The following is a 27,532-nucleotide window of genomic DNA, read 5'->3' as shown; positions in this document are numbered from 1 at the left end:
GCAGAGCCCTGGACCTTTTCTTAAATGCCTCCTTTGCTCCCACTTCCTTCGTGGCCCTCTAGCCCAATGGCCTGCTCACTGGGGTTTCTGGGCATCTCTCCCACCTGCCGCCTCCTCACCACCCTACACCAGGCTTTGGTCTGGCCCCATCCTCTTCTGCCCAGGTCTCTGGACTACTGCCTCCCTGGGATCTCTGCTCCAGTCTGAGCTGTCCTCTACAGGAGTATCTTTCTACATCTAACCATATCCTTTGGCCTTTCAGCTCTGAGTACTCCCCTGATAATTTCCAAGCTCCAAAACATGACCTCAGTGGCCTTGCCTGCTCTGGAGCTATGCTGTCTCATCACGGACAAGCTGGTCCAGCTGTCTGCCCTAATGCCCCTCAGAGTATGCGTCCCCTGGGCCTCTACTCCCAGACAGGGGAGTGGAGGGGTATGGTCAGAGAGCCTCCATAGTCACTTCACCCAAGATCTCTGGGGAAGCTGATGTTGAGCTTGTTGGGTGGACAGGGGTAGAGTACAAGGTGCAGTTGTTTTCTTGGGTTTTTTGGCTTTTGGTGTTTTGCCTTTTGGTCTTTTCCCTTCCTGATAGCGCATTTTCCTTACAAGGACTGTCCTTCCTCACACTTAATCAAGAGATTAGGGTGGGACTGCCCTCAGCTCCAGGGGTGGGCTCCAATTGGCTTAAACCTCTGGCAGCGTGAGTAGTAAAGTGGTAAGCTCAGGACCCACCCCCATCCAATCTGAGTGACTGACTGGGACTTGCCTAGGAATGTTGGGCTCCATCCCCTTCTTCCTCTGGACAATAAAATACGCAGATGTGCAGCCTCAGACTGTGAGGGGGGGTGAGCCTGAGGTTAGAGACCATACTCAGAGAAGGGAAGGTCAGGGAAAGCTACAGAGAAATGGAACCAGAGTCCTACAGACATTGAACTGACATCAAACTGACCTGAAGCCTATATTAAAACCCATAAACTACCATTTCTATGTAGGCCATCTGAGTGAAATTTTTGCTACTTGCAACTAAATCAAAAATCCTAACCTCTCCAGAGTGCCCTCCTTAAGCTAGACACTAAATAGAGATTGGAATTCAAAAGATTTAATGACCAGCACTAAACCTGGGCACTGAACAATCAGAACATACTGCAAGCCATAGCAACACGCCTGGGTCACAGAAGACCTTGCTGGAGAGTAGGGAGGTTTCGGGCCTCCTGAGGAGGGGCGGAGTCGACAGGCACACACAAAAGCCGCTATTTACCAGGTGGCCCAGAAGGATTTTGACTTTAATGACCTATATGGCTGTGTGGTACAAACTAACTGAACGTGAGTCCTTACAAGGGCCCATGGCTAATCCTGAAACTAGGATTTAGGTCTGAAGAAGTGAAAATTGACGCAAAACAAAAAAGGGCCTGGGATGGGTGATAGATGCATTTCCAAGGTGGCCCAGGAAGTGAGGGAAGAGCACGGGTGGAGATGGGGGCAGGCAAGTGGCTCAGGTAACCAACGGCTTCTTCTTCCAGGTTTGCTCAGGTGCACGCTGGTTCGCCTCTGCCACTTTGGAACTGTCACTGGAGCCGACTCTGGAGCTGACCGTGGATCTGGTCTCAGATGTCCCACTGCAATTTCTAGAAGGGGAAGTGTAGGTGTAGTAGGACTCTGACATGATGATGTTGTTGATCTTCCAGCGGAGGCTGTTCCAGGCCTTCACCATAACAGGCAACAGGAGGCAGAAGATGATGTAGAGGGTCACCAGACCGATGAACACGCTGGATGACACCTGCAGACGCCGCACGACAGGCTTGGCTGGGCGGCCTCAGAGCCCCATTCCCCCAGCAGGGCAGCTCCTCGCAGCCACTCACCATGAGGATGAAGAAGGCCCGCTTGGCACTGAGTGGCAGACCGTGGATGTGCAGCAGGAAGATGAGCTGGTAGTCACAGTATGTGCTCTTGTCCACGCCTCTGAGGGGGCATGGGGTTCAGGCCTGGGGCAGGAGTCGGGCACCCCATAGGAAGCCCCCAAGTCTCGCTGGGACACAAGCCTGGCTCACCTGTTGCTCACCAGCACCTTGAAGAAGAACTCAGGGGCGAAGATGGTATGGGGAATGGTGTCATAGCATGGGGAGTTCTCCAGACACAGCCACCTGGGGACCCGAGTTCAGGCAACATGCGACACAAATCATGCTTAGCACAGGCCAACCTCTGATTCCTCCCTCCAGCCCACAAACCCTGGGTGAGCACCAGAGAGGTGCGACCTCATTCCTTCTTCCTTGATTCGCTCCTTCATTCGTTCATCCAATAAGACTGACTCCGTGCCTACCACGTGACAGGCTGTTGACTCACTCATTTCCTCCTGTCTTAACGTCTCCATCTGTGATTCCTCCATTAGTGTATGGATGGAGTATCTATCATGTGCCAAGGCCTCGTTTATTCCTTGCTGCTCTCATTCCTTCATCCCACAAATATACCTTGAGTGCCTACTGGGCACAAAGTCACATCTCCGTTCATTTATTCTTTCCTTTATTCATTTATTCGATAAATGCAAGTTGAATACTGACTAGGGGAAAGTTGTTGCTCCACTCATTCATTCGCTTCCCTCATTTGCTCATGGCACCATTTTCTTTCTTTCACTGAATCAAAAATCGTTGTTGAGTCCCTATATACTAATCTGCCCGTCCATTGTTTTCCTCATTCATCATGACCGCCATTCAAATCCCAATACATGCCTACCATGACTGAATGAATGAATTTGCTCATTGTCTCATTCAACAAATACTGTTTAGTCTTATCAGGACCTGGACCTATGAGGGAGACAGACCACACCAGAGACAGTGACAGCCGAGAGGGGTCAGGTTCAGATGGGGCAGGCACAAGCAGAGACGTGAGGGTGAGAAGGGGGAAATACAGGAGGATGTGGGAGCCAACACCCCATTCAGAATGGTCAGAAAAGCCCCCCACCTCCCATGAAGGGACATCTGAACTAAGGCCTGAAGAAAGAGTAAGAGGGCCCAGCACTGCAGACAGTCAGCCCCATTTGAGGAACACGAAGACGGTCAGCCGGGCTTGAGGCTCAAAAGATCTCCCAGAGGCAGAAGGGATGCACAGCCCAGGCAGATTCTGGGCAGGTGGGGGATAAAGGGACCAGCAGCCAGGCCGTGGACTCACTCGATGCCCAAGCTCTGATGGGACATGATGTTAAAGGCCGAGTCCTTGGTGGTCGTTGTGTTCTTGGTGGTCCAGATGAGGCTGTGAGTCCTGTGCAGGACCGTGGAACCTTAGTTGGGGAGGGGGGCGGGGAGAGGGGAGCCCCGTCTCCCCGCAGGTGCAGAGAGAGGCTGGCTCTGTAAGCGGTGGAGGGAAGGGGTAGGGGGAGCCTCAGGGGGGCGGGGCCTCGCGAAGTGGAGTGGGCGGGGCAAGCGGAGGAGCCTGCTCCTGGGGCAGGGCCCAGACACCTACTGAGGTAGGTGGTGCTTGCAGCAAGGGTGAGGTCTGTGGCTGGGAAGCAAGAGAGGTCTGCAGGAGGGCGGTTATGGGCCCCGGCCCACAGGAATTACTTGTCCAAGGGGCTGTTGAAGCGGTAAATCTCCTCCTCGCTGTATTCCCTGATGGTGTCCAGGGTGGGCCCGCCGCCTACCACCTTCAGCACATAGCTGCCAGGTCAAGAGGTGCGGGGACTGGCTTCGGTGTCCGGAGTCCTGCGTCACCTCTACCATCCAGCCCGCACTCTGTCCCCCTACCCACTCCCACCCCCACCCCATCCCCCCCCCCCCCCCCCCCCGCCAACGCCTGTCAGTCGCTGGCTTGGCTATGTCTTTACCTGCCCTGAAAACTGCCCGAATCTCCCGTCACCAAGTCTTGGATCAAGAAGAAAGGGTAGAAGACTGTGGGGTCGGAGGGAGACCAGGAGGCGAAGAAATTAGCTTTTGGCCGGAGAAGTGCAGGATGGAGGGGAGGAAGGAGAGAGGAGAGGACCAAGGGGAGGAGCGGAGGAGGAGTGAGGAGGTGAGCAAGCGGTGAGGGAAGGCGGCCGAGTGCTGGGGACAGAGGGCAGTGAACAAATGAGGCGAGGGGACTGGACACGCACCATCACGAAAGAGGAAGCAGGGCATCTCGGGGTCCACCCTCACGCAGTCAAAGTAGTGTTTGTTCTGCAGACGATTGTACTGCAGGGTGTAGGTGATGTCGAAGGCCAGGCGCTTGCCCGGAGGGCAGCCGATAAGCACTGGGACCATCAAGTTGCCCTAAGTGGGAGCAGAACGGCCCTGGGGAGGGGGGACCGGTGGGGGGGGGAGCTGGACGGGGAGGACACCCTTCCCCCCCAACAGGACCACTTCCTGCCAGGCTCACCCTCACCATTGCCATTTGATCGCTATTATTATTAAAACAATAGTCTAATAGCTGCAAAAGCTCATGTAGGTCTTACTGTGTACAAGGCACCGGGTGATGTTCCCAGCACTTCGAACTCAAATTCAACCCTCAAAACAAGCCTGGCATGGTGGAGTATTATCTCCATTTCAGAGATGGCAAAAGTGAGGCACAGAGAGGTCAAGCCATTTATTCCTCACCCAAAGCTAGGCCTGTGATGGTAGAGATGGAATGGGAACTGAGACAGGTTGGTTCCGGCTGCCTCCAGCAAAAGACGCGCAAAACCACTAACACCCATACCTGTGGAGCAGCCGACCCCTAGGCGAACTGCACCGGGCTCAGGTTGGGCCTGAATTCTCATAAAAGAGAACGGGGAGGAGCCTGGGATATATGAGGGAAGCGGAGCCCAGGATGGGGGTCAGGGGTCAGGGAATTCCTATGACGTTGTCTTCAGAATGAACAGCCTCTGGCCCATTTCGGGGGTAGGGTCCAAGGGTTCTATCCAAGCGCCAAAGGGACATGGGCATCCAAAGACTGTGGCCTGGGCTTGACAGTGACTGGAGAGGGGTTGGTGGCCATAGAGGAAGCAGCGCTTCCCATGCTAGGCCTGGGCCCAAGATTTTACCGCTCTCAGCCACTCACTCACTGGGAGGTCTAATGGGCATCTCAGATTCAGTTTATCCACAACCCATCTTTGTTAATGGTACCTCATCCCTCCATGTTCAGGCTAAAATCTTGTCCTAGAAACCTCTCTCTCTCTCTCTTACCCTTATACCATCCAGACGTCCAAAATGCTAATCTCCCCCATGCTCCCTGCCTGCTTGTTTCCCCCTAACCATTCGTCACCTCTGACACACAATATCTTTTGTTTCTCTTCCTTATTGTCTGGCTCTCTGCTGTGGGTTGAACTGTGTGCCCCAAAAAGATATGTTGAACTCCTGATCTGGTGCTTGCCGGGGTGGCCTAATTTGGGATAGGGTCTTTACAGGTGTAATCAAGTTAAAATGAGGTTACATCAGATTAGGCTGGGCCCTAATCCAAAGATCAGCATCCTTATAAGAAGAGGGAAATTTAGGGGCGCCTGGGTGGCTCAGTCAGTTAAGCCTCCAACTCTTGATCTCAGCTCAAGTCATGATCTCTCGGTTCGTGAGCTCGAGCTCCACGTTGGACTCTGCCCTGACAGTGGGGAAGCTGCTTGGGGTTCTCTCTCTCCCTTGACTTTTGCCCCTCCCACACACGTGCACACGCGCGTGCGCACACACACACATTCTCTCTCTCTCTCGCTCTCAAAAGAAATGAATAAACTTTTTCAAAAAGTTAAAAAAAAAAAGAAGAAGAAGAAGGAAATTTGGATGCAGGCACACAAGGAAAATGCCTTGTGAAGACAGAGGCAGAGAGGGAAGTGATGTATCTAGAAGCCAAGGATTGCCAACAGCCACCAGAAGCCAGGAGAGAGGCCATGCAAACAGAGACTCCCTTGGAACCTCCAGAGGAAACCAACCCTCATTTCACACTTGTGGCCTCCAGAACTGGGACAGAATAAGCACTCCAACTTGTGGTAATTTGTTACGGCAGCCCCAGGAAACAAATACACTTTCCCTCGCCAGAACACGAGCTTCACAACGCCGGGAATTCTGTTTTGTTCACGGCTCTAATTCCAGCACCTAAAACAATGCGGGCATGTGGTGGGCACTCAGCCAGCACCAGTGGAAGGAATGCATAAGCTCTGTGTGCACCAAGTGAAATCTATTCCCGGTCTACCCCCTTGACGCCAGCCTGTTCCCCCATGGAGGGAGGCCCATCTCTGGGGCCTGCTGAGAGATGCTCCCAGCCTTTATTCATCCAGCCAAATTTGATTGAGCACCTATTTTTTTATGTTTATTTATTTTTGAGAGAGAGACAGAGCACGAGTGGGGGAGGGGCAGAGAGAGAGGGAGACACAGAACCCGAAGCAGGCTCCGGGCTCTGAGCCGTCAGCACAGAGCCCCACGCGGGGCTCGAACTCATGAGCCGTGAGATCATGACCTGAGATCATGACCTGAGCCGAAGTCGGATGCTTAACCGACTGAGCCACCCAGGTGCCCCGATTGAGCACCTATTATGTGCAAATTAATTTGTTCTTTCCTTCATCCAACATATTTACAGATCAGGGACCCACGGTTCATCAATTACCTTCAGTCTCCATTTTTTTCCCCAGCATTGGGAGCCAGAGAGAGGCTCCAAGACTTCCAAATACACACCCTCTGGAGGGCCTGGCTGGCTCAGTAGGTTGAAAGCGGCTGACTCTTGGTTTTGGCTCAGCTCATGACCTCACGGTTAATGAGTTCGAGCCCCTCATTGGGCTCCATGCTGATAGCGCAAAGCCTGCTTGGGATTCTCTCTCTCTCTCTCTCTCTCTCAAAATAAGTAATATTCTGTTAAAAAAAGTACTGATAGGTTTTCTTTAAACTTTAATTTTTAGATGGGTGACATGGTCACATGGACACACACACACACACAGTGAAAAGTTTCACTTCCATTCCTGTTCCCCATTGTCCTGCCTCTCCTCCATCCCCAGGGGAGCAAACCACTATAAGGACTTTCTCATTTATTTTCCCACTTTCTTCATGCAAATAAAAGCCAGTGTGAATATATGCTCTCAATTAACCTCCTCCAGTTTATACAAACTGTTCTGTACCCTGCTTTTTTCTCTTAAGACTAAAAACACTTTGGGGTGGCTGGGTGGCTCGGTTGGTTGAGCATCGGACTTCAGTTCAGGTCACGATCTCGTGGTTGTGTGAGTTCGAGCCCCGCATCCAGCTCACTGCTGTTAGCAAAGAACGCTTCGGATCCTCTGTCCCCCCACTCTCTGCCCCTCCCCTGCTTGTGCTCGCTGTCTCTCTCTCTCTCAAAAATAAATAAAATATAAAAAAAGAATAAAATATGTTTTGGAGACTATTCCATATCAGTATATGGAGATCTTTGTTCCCCTGCCCCCCGACTTTTTTTTTTTACAGCTGCATAGTTTTCCATTGCATGGATGCACCCTGATTTATTTAACCACTTCCCTATTAGTGGACATTTAGGTTGTTTCCAACCTTTTGCTGTAACAGTATGTTACAGATTAGATTCCCAGAAGGAATTTGTTGGGTCAAAAATAAGGACCTTAACTTTGACCTTCTGGGGTTATGATAAAGAGGAAAATAATGGATATCACTAAGGATATCAGGAAACACTTATTGGATGCTGAGGTCAGCCACTCCTCCCTGCTCTCCTCCCTCCTTGCAAAGGAGTTGGGGGCTATTACAACCTTTTTTTCATTATTAAATTTTTTAAAGTTTATTTCTTTGAGAGAGAGAGAGCATGAGCAGGGCAGGGGCAGAGAGAGAAGGAGAGAGAGAATCCCAAGTAAGCTCTGAGCTGTCAGCACGGAGCCTGAGGTGGGGCTCAAACTCACAAACTGTGAGTCCTGACCTGAGCGGCAATCAAGAGTTGGATGCTCAGGTCATGATCTCACGGTCTGTGGGTTCGAGCCCCACGTTGGGCCCTGTGCTGGCAGCTCAGCGCCTGGAGCCTGCTCCAGATTCTGGGTCTCCCTCTCTCTCTGCCCCTCCCCTGCCCATGCTCTGTCTGTCTTTCTCAAATAATAAACATTAAAAAAATTAAAATAAAAAAGAGTTGGGTGCGTAACTGGCTGGGCCACCCAGGCACCCCTACAACCCCCATTTTACTGTTCTGGGCCATATACCAAGCCAGGAGGGAGGAGCAGCAAGTCTGTCTGCTGGTGAGTGGGCAAGGAAGTGGGTGAGAACAAGCATCTGGGTGAAGTCCCTCCTTTACCACTTACTAGCTCCTTGGGTTACTCAGTGTCTGTCTCTGTGCAAAAGGGACACTGCATGTGTGAGCAAGCGAGGAACTAAGGACCCCATGGAGTGAAGAACGCACATGTGAGTGGGGAAATGAAGAGTCACATGTGAAAGAAGGGCCAAGTTGGCTCACATGACTCCTTTGTGCCATTTGGGAACAAAAGTCCTGTGTTGCAGATGCTTTATTGCCCCCTGCAGAAAAATATTAGAAGGAACATACAAGCCTGGGTGCAATCTATACAACCACAAAGGCAGCCCTTTCTGCAAACATGAGTGGATGAAAAGAGTGAGTGGATGTGTGGGTGGCTGAATGAACGAAAAGGAAGAAATTATGAATGCATTAGTGGGATTTCCCAGGGGAGACTCAGAATCAGTCCTGTTGGGTCTCGACCCAATCCCTTCCCTCCTAGCACAGGGCCCAGTACTCCCAAAGTCCAATACTTGCATGCGGGGTCCCTGGTGTGTGTTCTGGAAGCAATGTCCGACCGCGCCCGCCACCTGTGGGTAAGAGCCGGTGATGATGGTGGGCCCCGCGGGCTCGGTCTTTTCCCTCCTCGCGTATCCCTCCCCTCCAGACTTGGACCGAACCTTGAGCAACATGGAGGTCTCCAAGAGGTGATGTCCACTAAGGCCCTGGTCAAAGCAAGACCTTTTATCACTGAGCGTAACCTGGGGTTGGGGGCAGAAATGAAGGCGTCAACAACCCTGCCTGAGGACCCGGGGACGGTTCGAAAGGTGCCCGGCGCCGGTCGCTCCGCCCCCACCTCGGCACGCCCTCCCCGCGTAGTCTCACCCGGAAAAGCACCGAGTTGCGGTTAATGAGGAACTTCTGTCTCACCACCGCCTCAATGCAGCCGGGGTCGGCCAGCACCACGCCCAGATCCAGTGTGCTCTTCAGCTCTTCGGAGGTGAGCACTGCAAGCACCGGGAGGGGTTAGGGCCCCGCCCCCGCCCCGCCCCCAGACCCCGCCCCCTGGGCTCGCAGACCCCGCCCCTCGAGCTCCACTCCGGCCTCCGCCACAGACCGCGCTCGGGTGTGAACTCCAGAGACTGCCCCCCGACCCTCAGGAAGACGGAGAAGACGTAGCTGGTGCCCTTGTCCAGGAAGATGCGCTCGGGCAGCTCGTAGTCGGCCTTGAGGTCGTAGATCTTCTCGTAGCTGGCCATGTCAATGTACACGTTCCCCGGGCTCTGCGAGTTGCTCGCCAGATAGAAGTAGTAATCCTGGAGGACCGGATGTGGGGCAAAATCAGACCCGGACGGCGGACACCGCCCCCACCCCCGACTCCCAGCCCTCTCCACGCACCTGGTCCTGTTTCTTGTTCGACCAGCGCCAGGTGGAGTCGTGCACCGGGTCGGCGTACGGCTGCGGGGACGACCGGCACCGTGAGCGGGGGCAGCGGCCCCCAGGCAGGCGGCATGCCGGCGGCTAACCCAAAGCCGAAGCTCACAGCCCCTGGCCTGCCCCCGAGCCCTACGTCCAACGCCGCAGCCACACTCCTAAAGCCACCTCTCCGAGGCCCTGCTCGCCCGCTCCCCCTGCCCCCTTAGCCTCAGACTCCCCCAGGCGGTTCCGGCCTCCACGGCCGTTCTCCAGCCACGCAGCCCTCGCTTTCTAAGCCTCCTCACCCCGCCTCGGACCAGACCCGGCCCCCGCCAGGCGTCCACCTTGTGGTACTCGGAGTGCAGACAAAGCAGGTAATAGACGAGCCCCTGGTAGACGGCGAGCGAGTTCTCGCTGTGGAAGCCCGAGGGCTCCACGACGCGCGGCGGACGCGCCTGGTAGCGCTCCTGGCGCGAGTAGACTTGCGGGTTGGGCAGGTCCCGCAGGCGCATCACCGAGAACGGACAGAAGTTGGTGAAGGAGAGCGTCAGGTGGCTCCTGGGTGGCGGGGGGGACGGGGGGGGGGGCGGCTGACTTTTCCGCGAGCCCCCCAGGTCCGCCTCCCATCGCTGCGCTGCCATCCGGGTCTAATCCAGCCCTGACCCTCCTGCTCAGCCTCAGCCCCCGGTGCCCCTGGACAGATTCTCCGGGACGTCCCTGGGTCCCTCAGGCGGGCGTTCTGGACCTCCTCCTAGACCTCCTCCCCATTCCCAACTCAAGCCTTCTTCCACCTCCTTTCTCCCTGACCCCTTTCCCAGCTGCCTCCCGGGCTCCTCTCAGGTGACCAGATCATTATTGAATGCAGTTGCATCTGGCCATGCAGTCCCTCCTTTTAGTCCCATCATGGCTCCCCAGGACCCTCCCTGTGACCACCAGGCTCACCTTGTCCACCTGCCACCAGCACCGCACTCTTTCTGCACTGTACTTTCTCTCAGTCTTGAACGCCCAACCTTTCCTCCTCAGGGCCTTTGCACATATGGCCCCTCCTGCCTGGAACCCCTTCTCCATCTTGTCCCCTGGCTAACTCTTTCTCACCCTCTAGCTCACAGCTCCTGTACCTCTTCCTCCTTGAAGCTCTCCCTGATGCTCCCACCGCCCTCAGTCTCAGTCAGGCTCCTCCTTGGAGCCTCCAGAGACCCTAAGCTCCCCCATCACAGCCCTGGGGGTGGCTCCCTCTCTCTCCTGGAATAGGGGCTTTGTGTGGGCCGCACCCAGCTCTGTGGTCCAGTATCTTCTCACCCTTGCCGCTCAAAGAAGTAGTGATTACTGAGCTGCTGGTACATCAAGAGCTGCTCCACGGGCACATGCCTCTTGACAAGCTGGCCCTGCTGGTTTTTCATCAGATACACTAGCTGCGGCAGGAAGGAAGGGCCGGGTAAGCTGGTGTCAGCCAGCCGCCCTGAGGCTCCCCCATGTTCCCACGTGACCCCCCCCCCCACCTGGCACCTGGTACAGCTTGGTGTCTTCGTAGAAGAGGGTGACCATGGTCTCATTGGGAGTGTAGACGGAGGACTGGTGCATCACCTGTAGGTTGATGTGCACCTCCCAGCCCCTGGATGGGAACAGCTTGTACATCCGGTAGCTGCCTTCCAGGAGGTACCAGATCTGGGGTGCGACAGCCAGGTGGGTATGTGTGAGGGCCGCGGGGACCTCTGGCCCCACCTCTCCGCCCAGCGTGGTGGCCCCATTCTCTGGGGGTGAGGCCAGGTAAGCTCGCACACCTTCTCTCTATAATGCCATCTCGACTTCCCACAACCCAGCCACCCCTGCTTCCAGCCCCTGCTCGCCATAACTGTCTCCAACGTTTCGTTGGCTGGAGTGGCTATGACTTGAAACTGAAGCATTTCTAATGTATACACCCCTGCAGGCCAGGGTTCCTAGGGGCAAGCCCTATTTTCTCCTCATTCTGCACCCTCCAGGGACCCACCATCCCCTTGGCCTCAGTTTCCCATCTCCGCACTGATACCCACCCCCCCCCCCAACACATCTGACTCTAGACCTCATCCCCTTCTGAGACTCAGCCTGGAGGAGTCCGTCCAACCTTAAGGATGTCCCTCCTCCACGCAGCCTCCTCTTTGAAGCCCTCCTAGGTGTACACACACACACACACACACAGATTGAATTGGAAGCTGGGCCCCACCCCCTTTCTGAACATCTGTCCTGAGATACTATCTTCCCCACTGCAGCCCTGCCTCCCCTGAATCGTTACTTTCTGGGAAACACTCTGTCTTCCCAGTTGGCCTGTGACCCTTGAGGGCAAGTCCACGGCTGACCCAGTCACCACTGTATCCTTGGCGCTGGGTCAGGCATACGGTGAGCACTCAATATGTATGAAATGAACCACATGATGGAAAGAAAGAGGGCCCTCTGTGGAAATCAGATCAGGACTCTGGGTCTTTAACTCTGCTGAAAGACTGTGGAAGAAAACACCACTTCTCTTTGCGTTCCAGGGTCCTCCGCTGCCCTTCCGCGGGATCCCTGAGGACACTTCCTCCCCTGAACCCTTTTCCCCTGACAGAGGGAGAAGGGAGACCGCTGGGGTTTGGGGAGAGGAGCAGGGTACCCCACCTCCTCAGTCTCTGTGACAATAGCCATGTCCCCACGGAACGAGTTGACCAGGTACTTAATGGACTGCTCCTTGGGGAAGTCCGCCAGGTAGATGAAGTTTTCATAGTTATAGCTGCGGGGGCAGAGACGGGAGCGAGGGACACCCAGGCGAGGCCCCTGGAGAATATCTGCCTCCCCCAACTCCAGGCCTAACATGACCCGAGAACTGTTTACTCAGCTCTCTGCCAGCCTCAGGAGAACACGCAAGGAAGCCTGGGATTCCAGGTCCTGCTCCCAAGCCTCTGGGTGACCCGCCCATCTGGAGACAGGAGCATTTGGCCCACCCAGAGGTTTGCCAACAGCCCCTAAGTTCCTGAGGGGTGCAACGTGTCCGAACCTTTCCCCCAGACAGTGCCTTTCACACAGCTTGGGTCCTTAACATCAGGTTTCATTTAAGAAAGGCCTCTCAGGTCTTTAAAATATCAGCTTCCCCATCCTAGCCCTAACCGCCCCCGCAGCCCGTGTGTCCCCCATCCCAATCCCGGTAACTTCTGAATTTAGGCATGCTCTGACAACTTGATGGCTTCAGAAAGGACCCCCGCCCTAATGGGGCTGAGAAGGCAGAATACGTCTGGCCTCGTACCTCTGCAGGAGGAAGTTGCCCCAGATATACAGCAGGTTGCTATACTGGTTGTAGAACATGCCCTTGGGTACCATCAGGAAGGTGGTATGAGACTCTGTCCCTAGGAGCATCAGAAACTCCAGGCCCCTAGCTGGCCGGGGGAGAGGCAGAGTGGACACAGCAGTGAGGGGAGGGCCATCCAGGTCCCTCCTGGCCCTCATCCACTTTTCAGGCCCCCCTGCCTTCCCCTCCTACCGTCAGGGATGAATTCCGGGACGGTGTAGAGGATGGCCAGGTGATTACCGACTACAACCGGGGGAGAACACGGCAAAACCTCCTGAGGCTCTGAGCTTTCAAAACCTGAAACTGGGCAAGTCACCAGCCTCCCACCCCCTCCCAAAAGCCCTCCAGTGGCTTCTCATCTGGGCCTGTTAGCCCTTAGGGCTTCTTTCAATGCCTATGTCAGGGCACAGGACTTGCCTCCTCTGACTTCTTGGCTGGAGAGTACAGTGTGCAGCCTGCACAACTGTACCTGGCAGCCCTATTCTCTGTTCAGGTAAAATAAAATTACATCTCCTTATTGTGAGCCACTGGGCCCTTTCAGATTTGACTTCTGCTCCCGTCTCCAATCTCCCGCCCTCCCTAGTCTCCCTCTGTTCCAGTCACATTGGTTTCCTCTGTTTCTCCATCCCACTACCCCTTACCCAGGCCCCGCTGTCTGCCTTAGCACGGATCCCACAGACCGGCAGGAGGTTCACAATCTGGGCTTCTGCCCCTTCCCACTCAGCCCCCCAACCGCATCCCAATTACCCAGGTCGTAGCTGACCACCTGGAAATACTTCCTGGCGGTGGGGTCTTCCATCTGCACCAGCAGCAGTAGATTGTAGTCTCCAGCAATGAACACGGCCCAAATTATGGAGCAGTTCATAACTGGGTAGGAGGGGGCCGGCTCAGAGCAGCCCTGGACCCGCCCCTCTCCCTGGTCTCCGTAACCCTCACCCCCTCCCTGTGACTCTCCCCCCCTCCCAAGACACCGTTCTTCACACAGACCTCTCCCCCCCTTCTCTGCTCTGCCACACCCTTGATCCCCACACCCGCCCGCCGCAGAGGTCTCTGGGAGCTAGGTACCTTGTAACCCTTCGCACACAGACCGCTGCCGGGGCAGCAACTCGAAGGACACGCGGCCATCTGCGGAGCAGGGCAGGGCGGCGCTCAGGCCCTTCCCAGCCCAGCCGGCATCCCAACACGCCAGGTCTCCAACCGTCCAGGGTGGCCTGGTGCCGGTGCCTCCGCCCCCTTTAGTCCTTGGGATTTCAGGGGGGCGGGTCTCACCCTGACCTGTCCCTCACTCACACCTGACCTACCAGAGTAGGTCTGTCTCTGGCCACAGTAACTGGCTCAGGTCCGGGCACACACCCAGAACGGGCCAATCAGAGTGCACCCTGGATTCCTGCTAGAGCTAATGGAAGAGGCTGCTTTCATTCTTTTGGGGTGACTCCACCTGCGGGGACATGTGAGCCCCGAGCTCCTGGGACCCTCTTTAGCTCCCAGGAGAGGGGTAGCTACCTGAGAATGAGGCCAAATCTCAGGGTTCACAATAATAAACCCTTTTAGAGCAGCCACCATGTCCCTAACACTGTTCTAAGACCTTTACACACGCCAACTTATTTAATCTTTACATCAACCCAATGAGGCAGGTGCCAATATAATCCTTAGGCCCATTTTGCAGATGAGGAAAACGAGACCAAAAAGAGAGGCTAAGCCACCTGTCCAAAGCCACAGGTGACTTGGGTCGGGTGTGTTCAAGCCATCTCTCCCCAGACTTGTGCTGTAATCGCTGTGCTGCGCTACCTTGCCAAGAGATAGAATCCTGATGACATACCCTGGGGGCCCCTGGATCTAGCCATGCCGGAAGTTGGACTCTAGTCTTTTCACTTCTTTAAGTCTACAAATTCTTTATGCCTAGACGATTTTTGGCTTGGGCTTCTGTCCTTTGAAGCCACACACGTCATGAAAGATACGTAACACTCCCAAGTCCCACCCCTATAAATGCATGAACCCATTCCCACTCACAGGGACAACCTCCAGCCTGGGACCCCTCCTGAAGGTGCCTGGTGAGGGATGAGCGCTAGAGGTTGGAATTCTCACAGATGCCAGGGTATGGACTGATCTCTTGGGCCGCCAGAGGCCCCATCCCTTACCTGTGATGGTCCCAAAGTGGACGTAGCCTTCCCGCTTGCCAGTGGTGAGGGCCATGACGTACTCTGAGCCATTGCTATGGGCATATACAGGGCACAGCTTCTTGATGCACTCGTTGGCCAACACACGAACCCAGCTCCCTGTGTGGGGCCAGCACGGAACCTCAGACCCATGTCTATAGACCTGGGACCTGACGCTCATCCATATTTCCACGGCCTTAATGGCTATTCCGTGCGGTGTCTGAGGGGCCCCTGGCATAGGGCCCAGTACCTTTGAGTAAATCCGTCTTGCTCATACTCTGTCCACGATGTATAGATTAGTCTAACCCCGCCCTCGTATTCCCCTGGCCAGAGCAGTGGGTTCAACTGAGCATGTGACCATGCCGGACAAATCAGAGACAGTCCTGGCTCGCAACCACTAACAAAGAGATGCTCTTTCCTGGAGCCCCTGAAAGGGTAGAAGGCCACAGTTGCTAGGTGGAGGGGGGCAATCACCAAGGCTATCACAAGGAGGGCTCTGTGTAAGCTACAGTGAGCACCTAGATCCAATTGTACCTGAAATCAAGTGCACCTATTGAAGCCAAAAACACTCTCTTCTTCCTTCCTTCCTTTCTTTTCTTTTCTTTCTTTCTTTCTTTCTTTCTTTCTTTCTTTCTTTCTTTCTTTCTTCCTTTCTTCCTTTCTTCCTTTCTTCCTCCCTTTCTCTCTCATTGTCCTTCTTTCCTTTTTACTTTCTCTCTCTCTCCCTTCCTTCCTTCCTTTCTTTCTTTCTTTTTCTTTCTTCCTTCCTTCCTTCCTTCCTTCCTTCCTTCCTTCCTTCCTTCCTTCCTTCTTCCCTCCCTCCCTCTCTCTCTCTCTTTCTTTCTTTCTTTCTTTCTTTCTTTCTTTCTTTCTTTCTTTCTTTCTTTCTTTCAGTAGGCTTCATGCCCACCAGGGAGCACAACACAGGGCTTGAACTCACAACTGTGAGATCAAGACCTGAGCTGAGATCAAGTCAGACATATAATGGACTGAGCCACCCAGCAGCCCCAGCACCCCTTTCTTTGACTTAAGTCCATTTTAATTTGGTTCGTCCTACTGTCAACGTCCTAAGTGAGAGAGGGAGAAAAATGAAGCTGTTGGGAACGGGCCTTAACTAATGAAATGCAGGTTATAATACGAGTTTCTGTAACCCTATAAAGTGACATCCCTCACTTAGGGGGGAAAGCTGAGAAGAACTAGAAAGGTTGGGTATCATTTAAAAGATAAGGCTGTGCTCGGATTCTGTGTCCCCCTCTCTCTCTCTGCCCCTCCCCCGCTCGCACTGTGTCTCTCTTCTCTCTCTCAAAAAACAAATCAATGTTAAAAATAAATAAATAAAAGATAAGGCTGAATCAAAAGTCTCTGTTTTTCCTCGTGATCAGTCTCCTTCAGGCTTTTCCTCTGCAATTGCCCGTCCTACTTTCTCTCTGCCTTTCTGACCCTCCCGGCCTCTCTCCCATCCCCCAAATTTCTTTTAACCTTTTAAGTTTATTTATTTATTTTGAGACAGAGACAAAGAGAGAGCACAAGCGGGGTAAGGGCAGAGAGAGAGGGAGACAGAGGACCTCAAGTGGACTCTGTGCTGACAGCAGAGAGCCCAACGAGGGACTCGAACTCATGAACCGTGAGATAATGACCTGAGCTGAAGTGAGACATTTAATTGACTGAGCCACCCAAGCACCTCCCCAACTTCTCTTTTGCTATGCATCTCTCTTGGCATGTCTTTCTCTGCCTTTCTGACACTCTGTGTGTGTGTGTGTGTGTGTGTGTGTGAGTGTGCACGCACATGTCTCTCTCTCTCTCTCTGCTCCCTTCTTTCCCTCTCACACCTCCCTCTACCCTCTGCTCGCTCACAGGTCCAGAGGAAAGCCTCACACCAGCATATAGAGGGTAGGAAAAAGCCATATAGGGTGGGTGGTGACCATTAAGGACCTTGGACAGTCCTTCCAACGCCCCCTCCCCACCCACGGCAATTCCAGTCCCGGGGGCATCCAGTGGATGGGTTCCCTGAGGCGCCCCCCCCTGGGACTCCCACAGGCAGGACCCCTTTCCTGAGATGCCAGGGACCCCCTCACCACTGCCTTGGTTGCTCTCGTGGAGGGTGACATAGGTGCCCGTAAAGTAGTAGACGAGCTGGTTCTGCCGAATGAAGAGAGTGCTCTCGGTGGCGATGGCGTCATAGATGGTGGCAGTGAAACTGGCCTGAGGGCAGTAGAAGGAGCCTACCCAGCAACTGTCAATGTTCAACTGTGGGGGAGGGGAGTCAGAGTCAGCGGTGAGCAGGCCTGCCTCGGCTGCCCCCACCCCCCCACGGCCCGCCTTCAGGGGACACAGCTGCTCTGAAAACTGCCTGGGATGGACACAGACACCTGCCCTCAGGGCTCCCTCCCTGCTCACCGTCAAGTAGTACCTTGTGGCCGCGCTTCCCTGACAAGGGTGACCTGACAAGCAGGTGACCCAGGTCAGAGCCAATTGGGACTCTGTGTTCTCCCCAGAGTTTGGCAGTGCACAACATACTCAACGGTGCAAAACAACCTCAGTCCCCCAGGTCACGGTCGGGGTTGCACCTATGTGGATCCCAAAGATCGCATGCTTGGCTCGGGGGCACATGTGAAACAACCCTATTTTACCTTGAACACGGCTGGCTGTCGGGCTGACGCTATCTGAGCTCACTGACCAATCGCTAGCACTGGCGATGCTCACTAACGGTGGGAAAGCACCACCAGTGGAGCGTTGTTGCCTAAAAGGCTGAACTAAAATCCATCACGCTTCTAGAGCCCCACACCAGTTTCCGGGCAGAAACTATATGGGGCGTTATGGACCGAATTGCGTCCCCACTCCCAATTTCTAACCCCGCCATGAAGGAGATACTTAAGGTTCCCTGAGGTCACGAGGGTGGGCTCCTAATCCTCTGGGACTGGTCTCCTCATGAGAAGAGGGAGAGACACCAGAGATCTCTCTGGTTGCTCTCGTGCGCACAGAGAGAAGGCCATATAAGCACTTGCTGCCAGCCGGGGAGAGGCCTCTCCTGGCACCTTGATCTTGGGCTTCCAAGCCTCCGGAACGGTGAGAATATAAGTTCTTGCTTAAGCCCCACGGTCTGCGGTGTTGTTATTTACGGCAGCCTGAGCCACACAGGGGCCAGAGGAGCAAGTGCATCCACTCCATGAAGAAGCCAGCGGCCAGATCCCATAGGATGAAAGCCCTGGTGCTTTCACTGCTTGAAAAGAAGGCGGTCGGTGAGGGGAAGCGGGTGGAGCGGGATGCAGGCGTACCGGTGAGAAGAGTACCAGAGCCTTAACCAAATGCAGTGTGTTGGTTCAAACACTTGCTTCAAACAAACCAACAACACACCAACAACAAACCGACTCTCAAAAGATGTTTTTAGACGACACACAACGGCCAGACACATGAGAAGGTGCTCACCATCGCTCGCCATCGTGAAAATGCCAATCAAAACCACAAGGGTGCGGCCACTATGGAAGACAGTACGGAGGGCCCCCCAAAAATGAAACATAGAACTAGCCTATGATCCAGTAATTTGCCTACTGTTTACCCAGAGAAAATGAAACCACTAACTTGAAAAAATATACGCACCCTATGTTTCATTGTAGCATTATTTACTATAGCCAAGATATGGAAGAAGTCTGGGTCCGTTCATAGATGAACAGATAAGGAAGACGTGGTACACACACACACACACACACACACACACACACACACAGGCATATGTGCGTGAAATATCATGCAGCCATAAAAAGATGAGGCCTTGCCACTTGTGACAACATGGATGGACCTAGAGGGCATGATGCTTGGGTACGTGAGATCACTTGGCCCAGGGTCACACAGCCAGCGGGGAGCCGAGCCAGGATCTGGAGCCAGAGGGTCTGGCGGCAGAGGCTTGTGTCTTCCCTTCACGCTCTCTGCCTCTCGTGGGAGCTGCTATGGCTTCAGGGACTCTTTCCACAGCTCCGGGGCCCACTCTGGAAGGGCTGAGGCCCAGCACCTTCAAGAAGCCCCAGCCCAGCGCCTTCCCTGCACCACTCACCTCCACGAGAAAGAAGTCCGTGAAGCTGGTGTCAGTCAGCAGGACGGACTTCTCATCGGGAATGCCACCCAGAATGAGCACGGGTGTCTGGTCCACGGTGTGCCACAGGGGCCTCGACGGGACATTGATGAAGTACCGGGGTATCAGATTGAAGATCTGCCGGGGGAGGGGGGCCGGGGGGCGGGAGGGCTGCTCAACACTCTGCCTACCCTCCATGGCTCCATCTCATTTAGGGTAAAAGCCAAAGTCCTCACCTGACCCATGAGGCCCCACACGATTTGTCCCTGTCACCTCCCTGACGCCATCCACCACCGCTCTCCCCCTGGCTCGCTCTCTCCCAGCCACGTGGGCCTCCTCACTGCTTCTCAGGCTCACCGGGCACATGCTCACCTCTGAGCCTTTGCACTGGCTGTTCCATGTATATGAAATGATCTCCCCCAACTATCTACGTGCTTCCTTCCTCTCTTCCTCCGAGACTTTACTCAAATGTCCACCTTCTCAGTTGTGCCTTTCTTGACCATTCCATTAACCGTGCGATCCTTTCCTGCACAGACCTAATCCCCTTGCCTCTGAACGCTCTCCAGAGCACTTACCACCTTCTCATCTACTCTGGAATTTACTTGATTGCGTGTTTGCTATATGGTGTCTGTCTCTCCCCCTAGAATTTCAGCTCTATCTGGGTCTGTGTGTTCACCGAATGAACTGCTGAATGAATGAATGGATGGATGCACCATGATCAAGACTCTGGATGCAGGAGGGGCGCCTGGGTAGTTCAGTTGGTTAAGTGTCAGACTTCTGCTCAGGTCATGATCTCCCAGCGTGTGAGTTCAAGCTGCGCATCCAACTTGCTGCTGACAGCTCAGAGCCTGGAGCCTGCTTCAGATTCTGTGTCTCCCTCTCTCTCTGCTCCCCCCACCCCGCCCCATTCACACTCTGTCACTCTCAAAAATAAACGTTAAAAAAAATAAAAATAAAAAGACTATGGGTGCAGGAGACAGGCAGACACAGTTTCAAGTCTCCTTCCATGTGCTGACAGACTGTGGGCAAATGGCTCCATCCCTTTGGGGCCTCAGTTTTCTCCTCTTGAAAATGGGTTTGTGAGAGTACCTTCCCTCCCGAAGTCATTGCGAAGACCGAAGGTGATTGCGTATTTAGTGGAGCACTCCACCGGGGGCCGGGCATAGAGTGAGCACTCTGTAAGTGGGGTCTCCCGCTTGTGTGGGAAGTAATTGGGGCCCCGGCCTACTGTCTTTAACCCACGTTTTCTACCACGTTTCTCTACCACCTGGGCCCCTCACCTCGTTTCCCACAGTGAATTGGAGCGTGTTATCTTGCTGTTTCTGCAAGAAGCCGTTGATGTTCACGTGAAACCTGGCAGCAGGGGTGGGGCAGGGCACAGGTGAGGGTTCCAGTTTCAGGGGCTCCTGCCATAGCTCACAACCACCTCCCTACCCTGCTCCCTCCCTTTGGTCTCCTCCTGGCTTCTTCGGGGATCTGGAGATTAGGAGGACCCTCCCAGAGTCTACCCGCTGCCCTGGACTCGGGAAAGGGCACCTTTTATTTTGAATGAAGGGCCCCAGGCCATTGCTGCTGACATCCACGTACATGACCACACTGCCGTTCTTGATGGGCATGGGCGTGTACCAGCTCATGGCACACACTTCCTCTGCGTTGCACCGCTCTGCTGGTAGGAAGTGGGCACTGAGGCTGCCGGGCCTCCCAGTGGCCCCCCACCAAGGCCGCAGACCACTGGGATCTCCCTGTAACTCCTCGTGTCCCTGCTCCAGGTCACAGACCCCACCGCGGCCCCCTAAAACCTCCATGCTCCCGCCAGGCCACGGGCCCCTCTGATGACATCAGCCTCCCGCTGAGGCCCCCAGCAAGCTCCCCACACCCTTGCCAGGCCACGGCCCCTCCGGGTGCCCTCCAGGCTCACCTTTGCTGCGGAAGGGGGCTCCCTCCATCTGGATCTGTAGCTGCTCTATCTTCCAGCGATGGAAGTTGACTGGGGACTGGAAGGTCACCAGCACCAAGGGCTTCAGCCCTGTCAGGTGGCCTTTGCGGACCTGGGCCTCGGAGGACTGAGGGCAAGGTGGCCCCGCAAATGTGTCTTTAAGAGAGGTTCTGGGTACCCCTGCCTTGAGCCCACCTTTAGCAGCCCATCTTCTCGGACTGGGTGGGAGAACAAGGTGTAGGCCGTGTGCTGGGGAGGTGACAGGCCAGGCTAGGAGACAGGCAGAGGGGCCAGGGGCTGTGAAGGGAGTCAGTAGGTGTTCCTGGAGGAGGTGAGGCCAGGGCCATCATCCTCAGACAGGACATGGATGTAGGAAACAGAGAGTGGCGGCATGGGATGTGCACAAACGAGAAAGTGGGAATGAGCTTCCTTCACTCCAGGGGTCCCAGTCCCACCCTTGAGGCTTTAGCCCCCCTGTAGAAATCTGACTCTGCCATCCCCACCAGTCAGAGGATAGCCAGGTTTGGCGGCCGGGGCCTGTGGGTGAGGGGGGATGGGGCAGTTACACAGAAAGGAATGGGGGGGTTAGGAGGGGAAGGAGACAGTCAGGGCCAGCTCTTGGAAATGCCAGGACCCTCGCTGGGTGGAGAAAGGCAGTCAGGGCTTAGGGTGCAGAAGAAAGGACAGAAGGAGAAGGGTGTGCCAGGTGTGTGGAACAGCATGAACAAAGGCTTGGAGGCAGCCCCAAGAAAAAGGTGCATTCAAGATGCTGTGGGCGGGGGGTGGCCTATGAGACCAGGGAGAGAGACTCAATGGGTCCAGCCGCCTTTGCACAGCCCTTTATCCCGAGGAATGCCTCGGCCAGGCCCCTGTCAACCCTGCCAACGGTACCTGTCCCGGCCCTATCTCTGAGTTTTTCAACCACAGGGTAGCAGGTGCTGGTGAGGCAGGGATCTCCTGTCGGCAGTGACCCTGGTCCTGTCCACCCTCAACTCCTGCCTAGACCCTGAGTCAGCCTCCTCACTGTCTCCCTGCCCCTGCCCTGCCCACCCACCCCCACATAGCAGGAGGGAGCCTGGGAACGCCGGAGTCCCATCGGGCCCTCCTTTGCTCAGAACCTCCTCACGGGCTCCATCTCACTCAGAGTGGAAGCCGAGCCCTCCCTGTGATTCACGAGGCCCTCATCACCTCCCTGCCCCACCTCTTCCCACTGTCCCCTCACTCATGACTCCTCACACACAGCAGCCTCTGTCCTTCTTCGGGGCCATCGCACTAGCCATTCCCCTGACCTGGGATATTTCCCCCAAGTCTCCGCATGGTCATCCTTTTCATCACTCAGGTCTCTGTTCAAGCCTCTTCAGAGACCTTCTCCAACCACCCCGTAACACCCTCCTTTCTAACATAGGACATTTTATTTTCTTCTTCACCCTGATGACTCTCCAGAAATTATCTTATGTATTTATTTGCCGATCGCTTCCCTGGTAGCCTGAATCCATAAGAAAAATCTAGCCATGTTGTTAATCATTATATCCCCCATGTTGTTTAAAAAAAAAAAAAAGAATCTGACTCATTGAAGGTGTTGAATGGCCAGAGAAAAGTATTATTATCACACTTTTACAGATAAGGAGAGAAGATTCGTGGAGTAAAACTGTCTGCCCAGGGTCACACTCTACAAACTTGTTGCTAGCATTCACGGAGCCCTTTCTATGAACCAGGCACTGCGCTCAGTGGCTGTCACATATTTAATCATTTTGTCGAGTGGGTATGATCATTACTGCATCCTTGTTAAGGACGAGGGAACTTTGGTACAGAGAAGTAAGTAATTTGCCAGAGATCACACAGTTATTAGGTCGCAGAGCTGGGATTTGAACACGGGCAGCCCAGCTCTGGAGCCCACAGTATTAACTATCATGCTACACTTCCTCCAAGGAAATGTTAAGTCAATGGCAGATTCAAACCCCGGCCTGCTGCCACCAAAACTTCGCTTCTAGGCCACAACCCTCCACTGTCCACAAAAAGCTTACTTGGGCCAAAACAATCTTGGAAAAGAACAACAAAGTTGGAGGACTCAAACCTCCTGATCTGAAAACTTACTACAAACCTACAGTAATCAAGACTATGTGATACTGGTATATGGACAGGCATACAGAGCAATGGAACAGAATTATACCCAGAAGTAAACCTTTACAGTTATGGTCAAGTGACTTCTGACAAGGGTGCCAAGACAATTCATTTATACATATGGTAGTGGGATAACTGGATATTCATGCAAAAGCTGGACCCCTACCTCACACCATACACAAAAAGTAACACAAAATGGGTCAGAGACTTAAATGTAAGAGCTAAAATGAAAAGACTCTTAGAACACGTGAGTAAATCTTCATGACCTAGGCATAGCCTTAGACAGCACCAAAAGCACAAACAACAAAAGAAAATACTGATAAATGGGACTTCATCAAGGTCAAAAACTTTGGTGCCATCTTATGGTATGTGAATTCTATCTCAATAAACATAAAACCTTTGTTCTTTAAAGGACACCATCAAGAAAGTAAAAAGGCAACCCACACAATGTGACAAAATGTTTACAAATCATACATCTGATAAGGAACTAGTATCCATAATACATAGAGAAAGTTTACGATGTGACAATAAAAAGACAAATAACCCAGGTTGGCACCGAATTGGAATAGATATTTCTCCAAAGAAAATAGAGAAGTGGCCAGTGAGCATAGGAAAAGATGTTCAACATCAGTAGTTATGAGGGAAATGCAAATCAAAACCGCAATGAGATACCCCCTCACACCCACATCTTTTGGCTATAACCAAAAGATGAACAAGTGTTGGTGAAGATTTAGAGAGACTAGAACCTTCATACGTTGCTGATGGGAATGTAAAATGGTGCAGGGGCTTTGGAAAACAATCAGACAGTTCCTCAGAAGTGAAACAGTTAACATTTGACCCAGCAAGAGAACTGAAAACATATGTCCACACAAAAACTTGTACCACACATCTTTATAACAGCATTATTCATAATTGCCAAAAAGATAGATAACTCAGATATCTATTGATTAATGGATAAACAAAATGTAGCACATCCTTACAATGAAATATTACTCAGCCATAGAAAGGAAATACTGATATATGCTACAGCATGGATGAGACTTGAAAACATGTGAGTGAAAGAAGCCAGATACAAAAGGCTGCCTATTGTACAACTCCGTTCACATTTTATGTCCAGAATAAGTAAATTCATAGGAACAGAAAGGAGATTAGTGGTCTCCAGAAGCTGGAGGAAAGGGGTACAGGGTTTCTTTTTAGGGTGATGAATGTGTTCTGGAATTAGATAATGGTAACGGTTGCACAACTTTGTTAATATGCTAAAAACTACTAAATTGCACACTTTAACTGTTGAATTTATGTGAGTTACATCTCGATTTTTTTAATGGCAAAAAAAACAAGCTTACTTGAGCACCTACTATGTGTCCTGTGGGATACTGGGAATCTTCTTGAATCCTTAGGGTCCCCAGGGTCTGGTGGTGCCACCACTATTAAAATGTTACAGATTGGGGAAACTGAGCCCACACAGAATGAGTTCACCTCTGCTGCACTCACCTCTCCACCGCAGGAGTAGTTGATCTTTAGGTAGTATGGGAAGCCCAGGTATTTCTGCAAGAAGAGGTTGGGCAAATGTCCAGAGCCCAGTGGGGTGCGGATCCATGACCTCTCCCATTCACCTGACCCCAGTCCCCTCACCTCGTTCTGGTCGGTGGGTGCATCCACCAGCAGGCTGAACACACTGTCCAGCGTCTCCAGGGGCTCTAGATCAAAAAAGCGGTCGCTCCTGCCTTCCTCGCCTACCGCCTCGAACTTGATCAGAACAACGTGCCAGATACACTCCTGGATATCCTCCTTCGCCCACAGCCTCCCCGGTGCCAATAGCACCGCCAGTAGTGCCCACATGGCCCGGAGGACTCGGAGTTTCGGCCACGCGGGGCCAGCAGGGTACATCGCGGGGCAGCGCGCAACGTGGCTCGAACCTGGAGAATGGGGGGGTCAACACCCGCCAGCAAGACTGCGCCGGAAAGCCGTCTTCTGAGATGCTACCACGCTCCTGAGCTTCCCCTGGCGCTTGCTCCTGGCCCCACCTCTGCTCAGACTTCTGGCCCCACCCCTGCTCTTTCTCCTGGTCCCACCCGTGCTCTTGCTCCTGGCCCCTCCCCTGCTCTTGCTTCTGGCCCCGCCCCTGCTCTTACTTCTGGCTCCGCCCCTGATCTTGCTTCTGGCCCCGCCCCTGCACTTGCTTCCTGCTCCGCTTCTACTCCAGACTTCGCCCCTGACCAAGGTGCTGTATCTGCTCCTATTCTGGATCCCACCTCTACTATTAGTCCAGGTCCCTCCTCTACTGTTGCTCCTGGACACGCCCCTGCTCCTGGTTTCGCCTCGCCTCCTCGCTTCACCCCTTAACCTCGCCCTGTAGTTGTTCTTTGCTCCGCCTCCGCTCTGCATCTGGCCCCTACTCTTCACCGGGTCTCGGTTACTGTTTCTGACTTTGTCTGTGCCCCACCTACTTTCTCCAGTCCTGCTGCTCCCTCTGGTCGTGCACCTGCACTTGCACTTGCACCTGGTTTCGCCCCCACTTTTTGCCCCGCCCCCCCACATCTCTTCGCATCTCCCCTTTCTCCTGGCCCGGGCCCTACCCTGGTACCGAGTCCTGTATCTAGCCTCTCCCTTCTCCGGATCCTCGGCCCAGACCTTCCCCACGCCCCGCCCCTTTCCCTGTCCCCGCCCCTTTTTCTCTCCTGGAGTTTGCTCCTCCCTCTGCTTCCCCGCCTTGTTTCGCCCCTGTTCCTCGACCCATCCTAGCTCTTCGACCCGTTCCTTATCGACACGCCCTTTCCCCTGGTCCTTGGAGAGCTGTTCTTCTCGATCCTGCCCCTCGCCCCGCCCCCTCCTAAAGCCACGCCCATCCCCCTTAGAGACCCTCTCTTTGACTTGGGATCTCTTCTCGCCACTGGCCTTCCCTTCGCCCCGCGCCTTCTCCTCGCCCTGCACCTTTTTCTCCTTCCACCCCGGCGCTACCTTGTCGGTCAGCACTTTCTCTATCCTCACCTTCCCCCCGAGACGCGACACCTTTTCACCGCACTCTCTCTTTTCACGACACTTTTCCATGCCTTGGACAGCGACCGGCTCTACGCCCCGCCTCTTGCAGCTTCGCCCCTACTCATCTCTCCGCTTCTGGGCTTAGCCTTTCCCTGCTCGTCGCCCCGCCCTTTCTCCGCCCCTCCCCTCCCCTCCGACGCTCGGTCCCTGGACTCCCCTCCCCTTGCTTTGCCTCTCCCCTTCTCGCCTCCCCCCTCCCTCCCCTTCTCTCCGCCCCCCACCCCCCGCATCCCTCCCTGGGGTGGCCCCAGGCACCTCCCTCTTCTCACCGCCCCGCGGTACCAGTCACTTAGTTAAAACCGGTCAACCGTCACTTGGCCGCTCCAGTCCCGCCCCTCTTGCCCGGTTTCAAAATGGCCGCCCACACTTCCACAACCTACTTCCGCCTCTCCCGAGACCTGCCTGCCCCACGCGCCTGTCTCCACGGTAACGCTTGTCCCAACCGGCGCCTGCGACTTGGTGGCGCGGTGAGAGCTGGGCTCAATACCCTGGTGCACGAGGCCTGGGGGGCTGAGGGTGCTAGAGACAAGAGTTTGTGGTAGGTAGGTCCTCAGGGAGCTCCCGCTGGTTGTTCTGGTAGCCCTTACTCGTCCTCTGCGCAATCGGGCTTTTGTATAAAATATTCTCCTAAAAACACGTTTGATTTCCTTGTGGGAATGAATCCGACTGCGGCTTAACACCCTCCTCCTCTACAAAACACGGACGCAAGCAACCATCTCATGGAGTTGTGGGCAGTCTGGAAGACAACATTGGAGAGTGCCTGGCAGATAAATTCAGTAGATTAACAATTTTCATTTGTATTCTGATGCCTAACAGTTAAGGACTCAGACCATGACTTTTTGATGAACTGCAAAGCTGACTTTACCCTAAATCTATGATTTTCAAACTTTAGTGTGCATTAGACTCGCTGGAAGAGCTTGTTAAAACATGTTGCTGGGGGGAGCCTGGATGGCTCAGTCGGTTAGGCCTCCGACTTCAGCTCAGGTCATCGGCTCAGGTCATGATCTCGCGGTCCGTGAGTTCGAGCCCCGCGTCGGGCTCTGTGCTGACAGCTCGGAGCCTGGAGCCTGTTTCAGATTCTGTCTCTCCCTCTCTCTGACCCTCCCCCATTCATGCTCTGTCTCTCTCTGTCTCAAAAATAAATAAAGGTTAAAACAAATTTTTAAAAAACCCAAAAAACATGTTGGGAAAAACAAACAAACAAACACACACACACAACAGGTTGTTGGGCTTCACCCCCCAGAGTTTGATTCAGTAGGTCTCAGGTGAGGCTCGAGAATTGGTATTTCTGGCAAGTTTTCAGGTGATGCTGATACTGATGGTCTGAGGACCACACCTTGAGAAATAGTTCTCTAAGCCTTCCACGTCTCCCCAGGACCTCAGGAAAATAAT

The 27,532-nt window shown here is 53.9% G+C and overlaps 1 protein-coding gene across 20 annotated transcripts; it reads right to left on the bottom strand.

Moving 5' to 3' along the window:
- Positions 1 to 1,252: 1,252 nt before the first annotated feature.
- CATSPERG (cation channel sperm associated auxiliary subunit gamma) lies at positions 1,253 to 27,053 on the bottom strand. Of its 20 annotated transcripts, none has more exons than XM_053210302.1 (29): positions 26,423 to 27,053; positions 24,734 to 25,017; positions 24,593 to 24,646; positions 20,963 to 21,107; positions 20,581 to 20,707; positions 20,325 to 20,397; positions 19,027 to 19,182; positions 17,054 to 17,225; positions 14,961 to 15,098; positions 13,888 to 13,947; positions 13,570 to 13,689; positions 13,015 to 13,119; positions 12,781 to 12,910; positions 12,159 to 12,270; positions 11,037 to 11,195; positions 10,830 to 10,942; positions 9,836 to 10,088; positions 9,513 to 9,572; positions 9,232 to 9,430; positions 9,000 to 9,121; positions 8,795 to 8,875; positions 8,648 to 8,704; positions 4,081 to 4,237; positions 3,814 to 3,877; positions 3,551 to 3,646; positions 3,162 to 3,251; positions 2,048 to 2,140; positions 1,859 to 1,958; positions 1,253 to 1,776 (listed from the first exon to the last, which is right to left on the bottom strand). In XM_053210302.1, the coding sequence occupies exons 2-29, from the start codon at positions 24,986 to 24,988 to the stop codon at positions 1,492 to 1,494; spliced, it is 3,576 nt and encodes a 1,191-aa protein (XP_053066277.1). In that variant the 5' UTR covers positions 24,989 to 25,017; positions 26,423 to 27,053; the 3' UTR covers positions 1,253 to 1,491. The 20 variants fall into 20 exon arrangements, 15 of the variants coding, with proteins under 15 accessions (XP_053066277.1, XP_026900772.2, XP_053066268.1 ...); XM_027044971.2 differs by lacking the exon at positions 26,423 to 27,053 and adding an exon at positions 25,549 to 26,246; XM_053210293.1 differs by lacking the exon at positions 26,423 to 27,053 and adding an exon at positions 25,549 to 26,246 and having other exon boundaries at positions 9,045 to 9,121.
- Between the last annotated feature and the right edge of the window lie 479 nt (positions 27,054 to 27,532).

Source organism: Acinonyx jubatus, chromosome E2 (assembly GCF_027475565.1).
Source record: "Acinonyx jubatus isolate Ajub_Pintada_27869175 chromosome E2, VMU_Ajub_asm_v1.0, whole genome shotgun sequence".
NCBI lineage: Eukaryota > Metazoa > Chordata > Mammalia > Carnivora > Felidae > Acinonyx > Acinonyx jubatus.
This window is presented reverse-complemented; position numbering and strand designations above follow the sequence as displayed.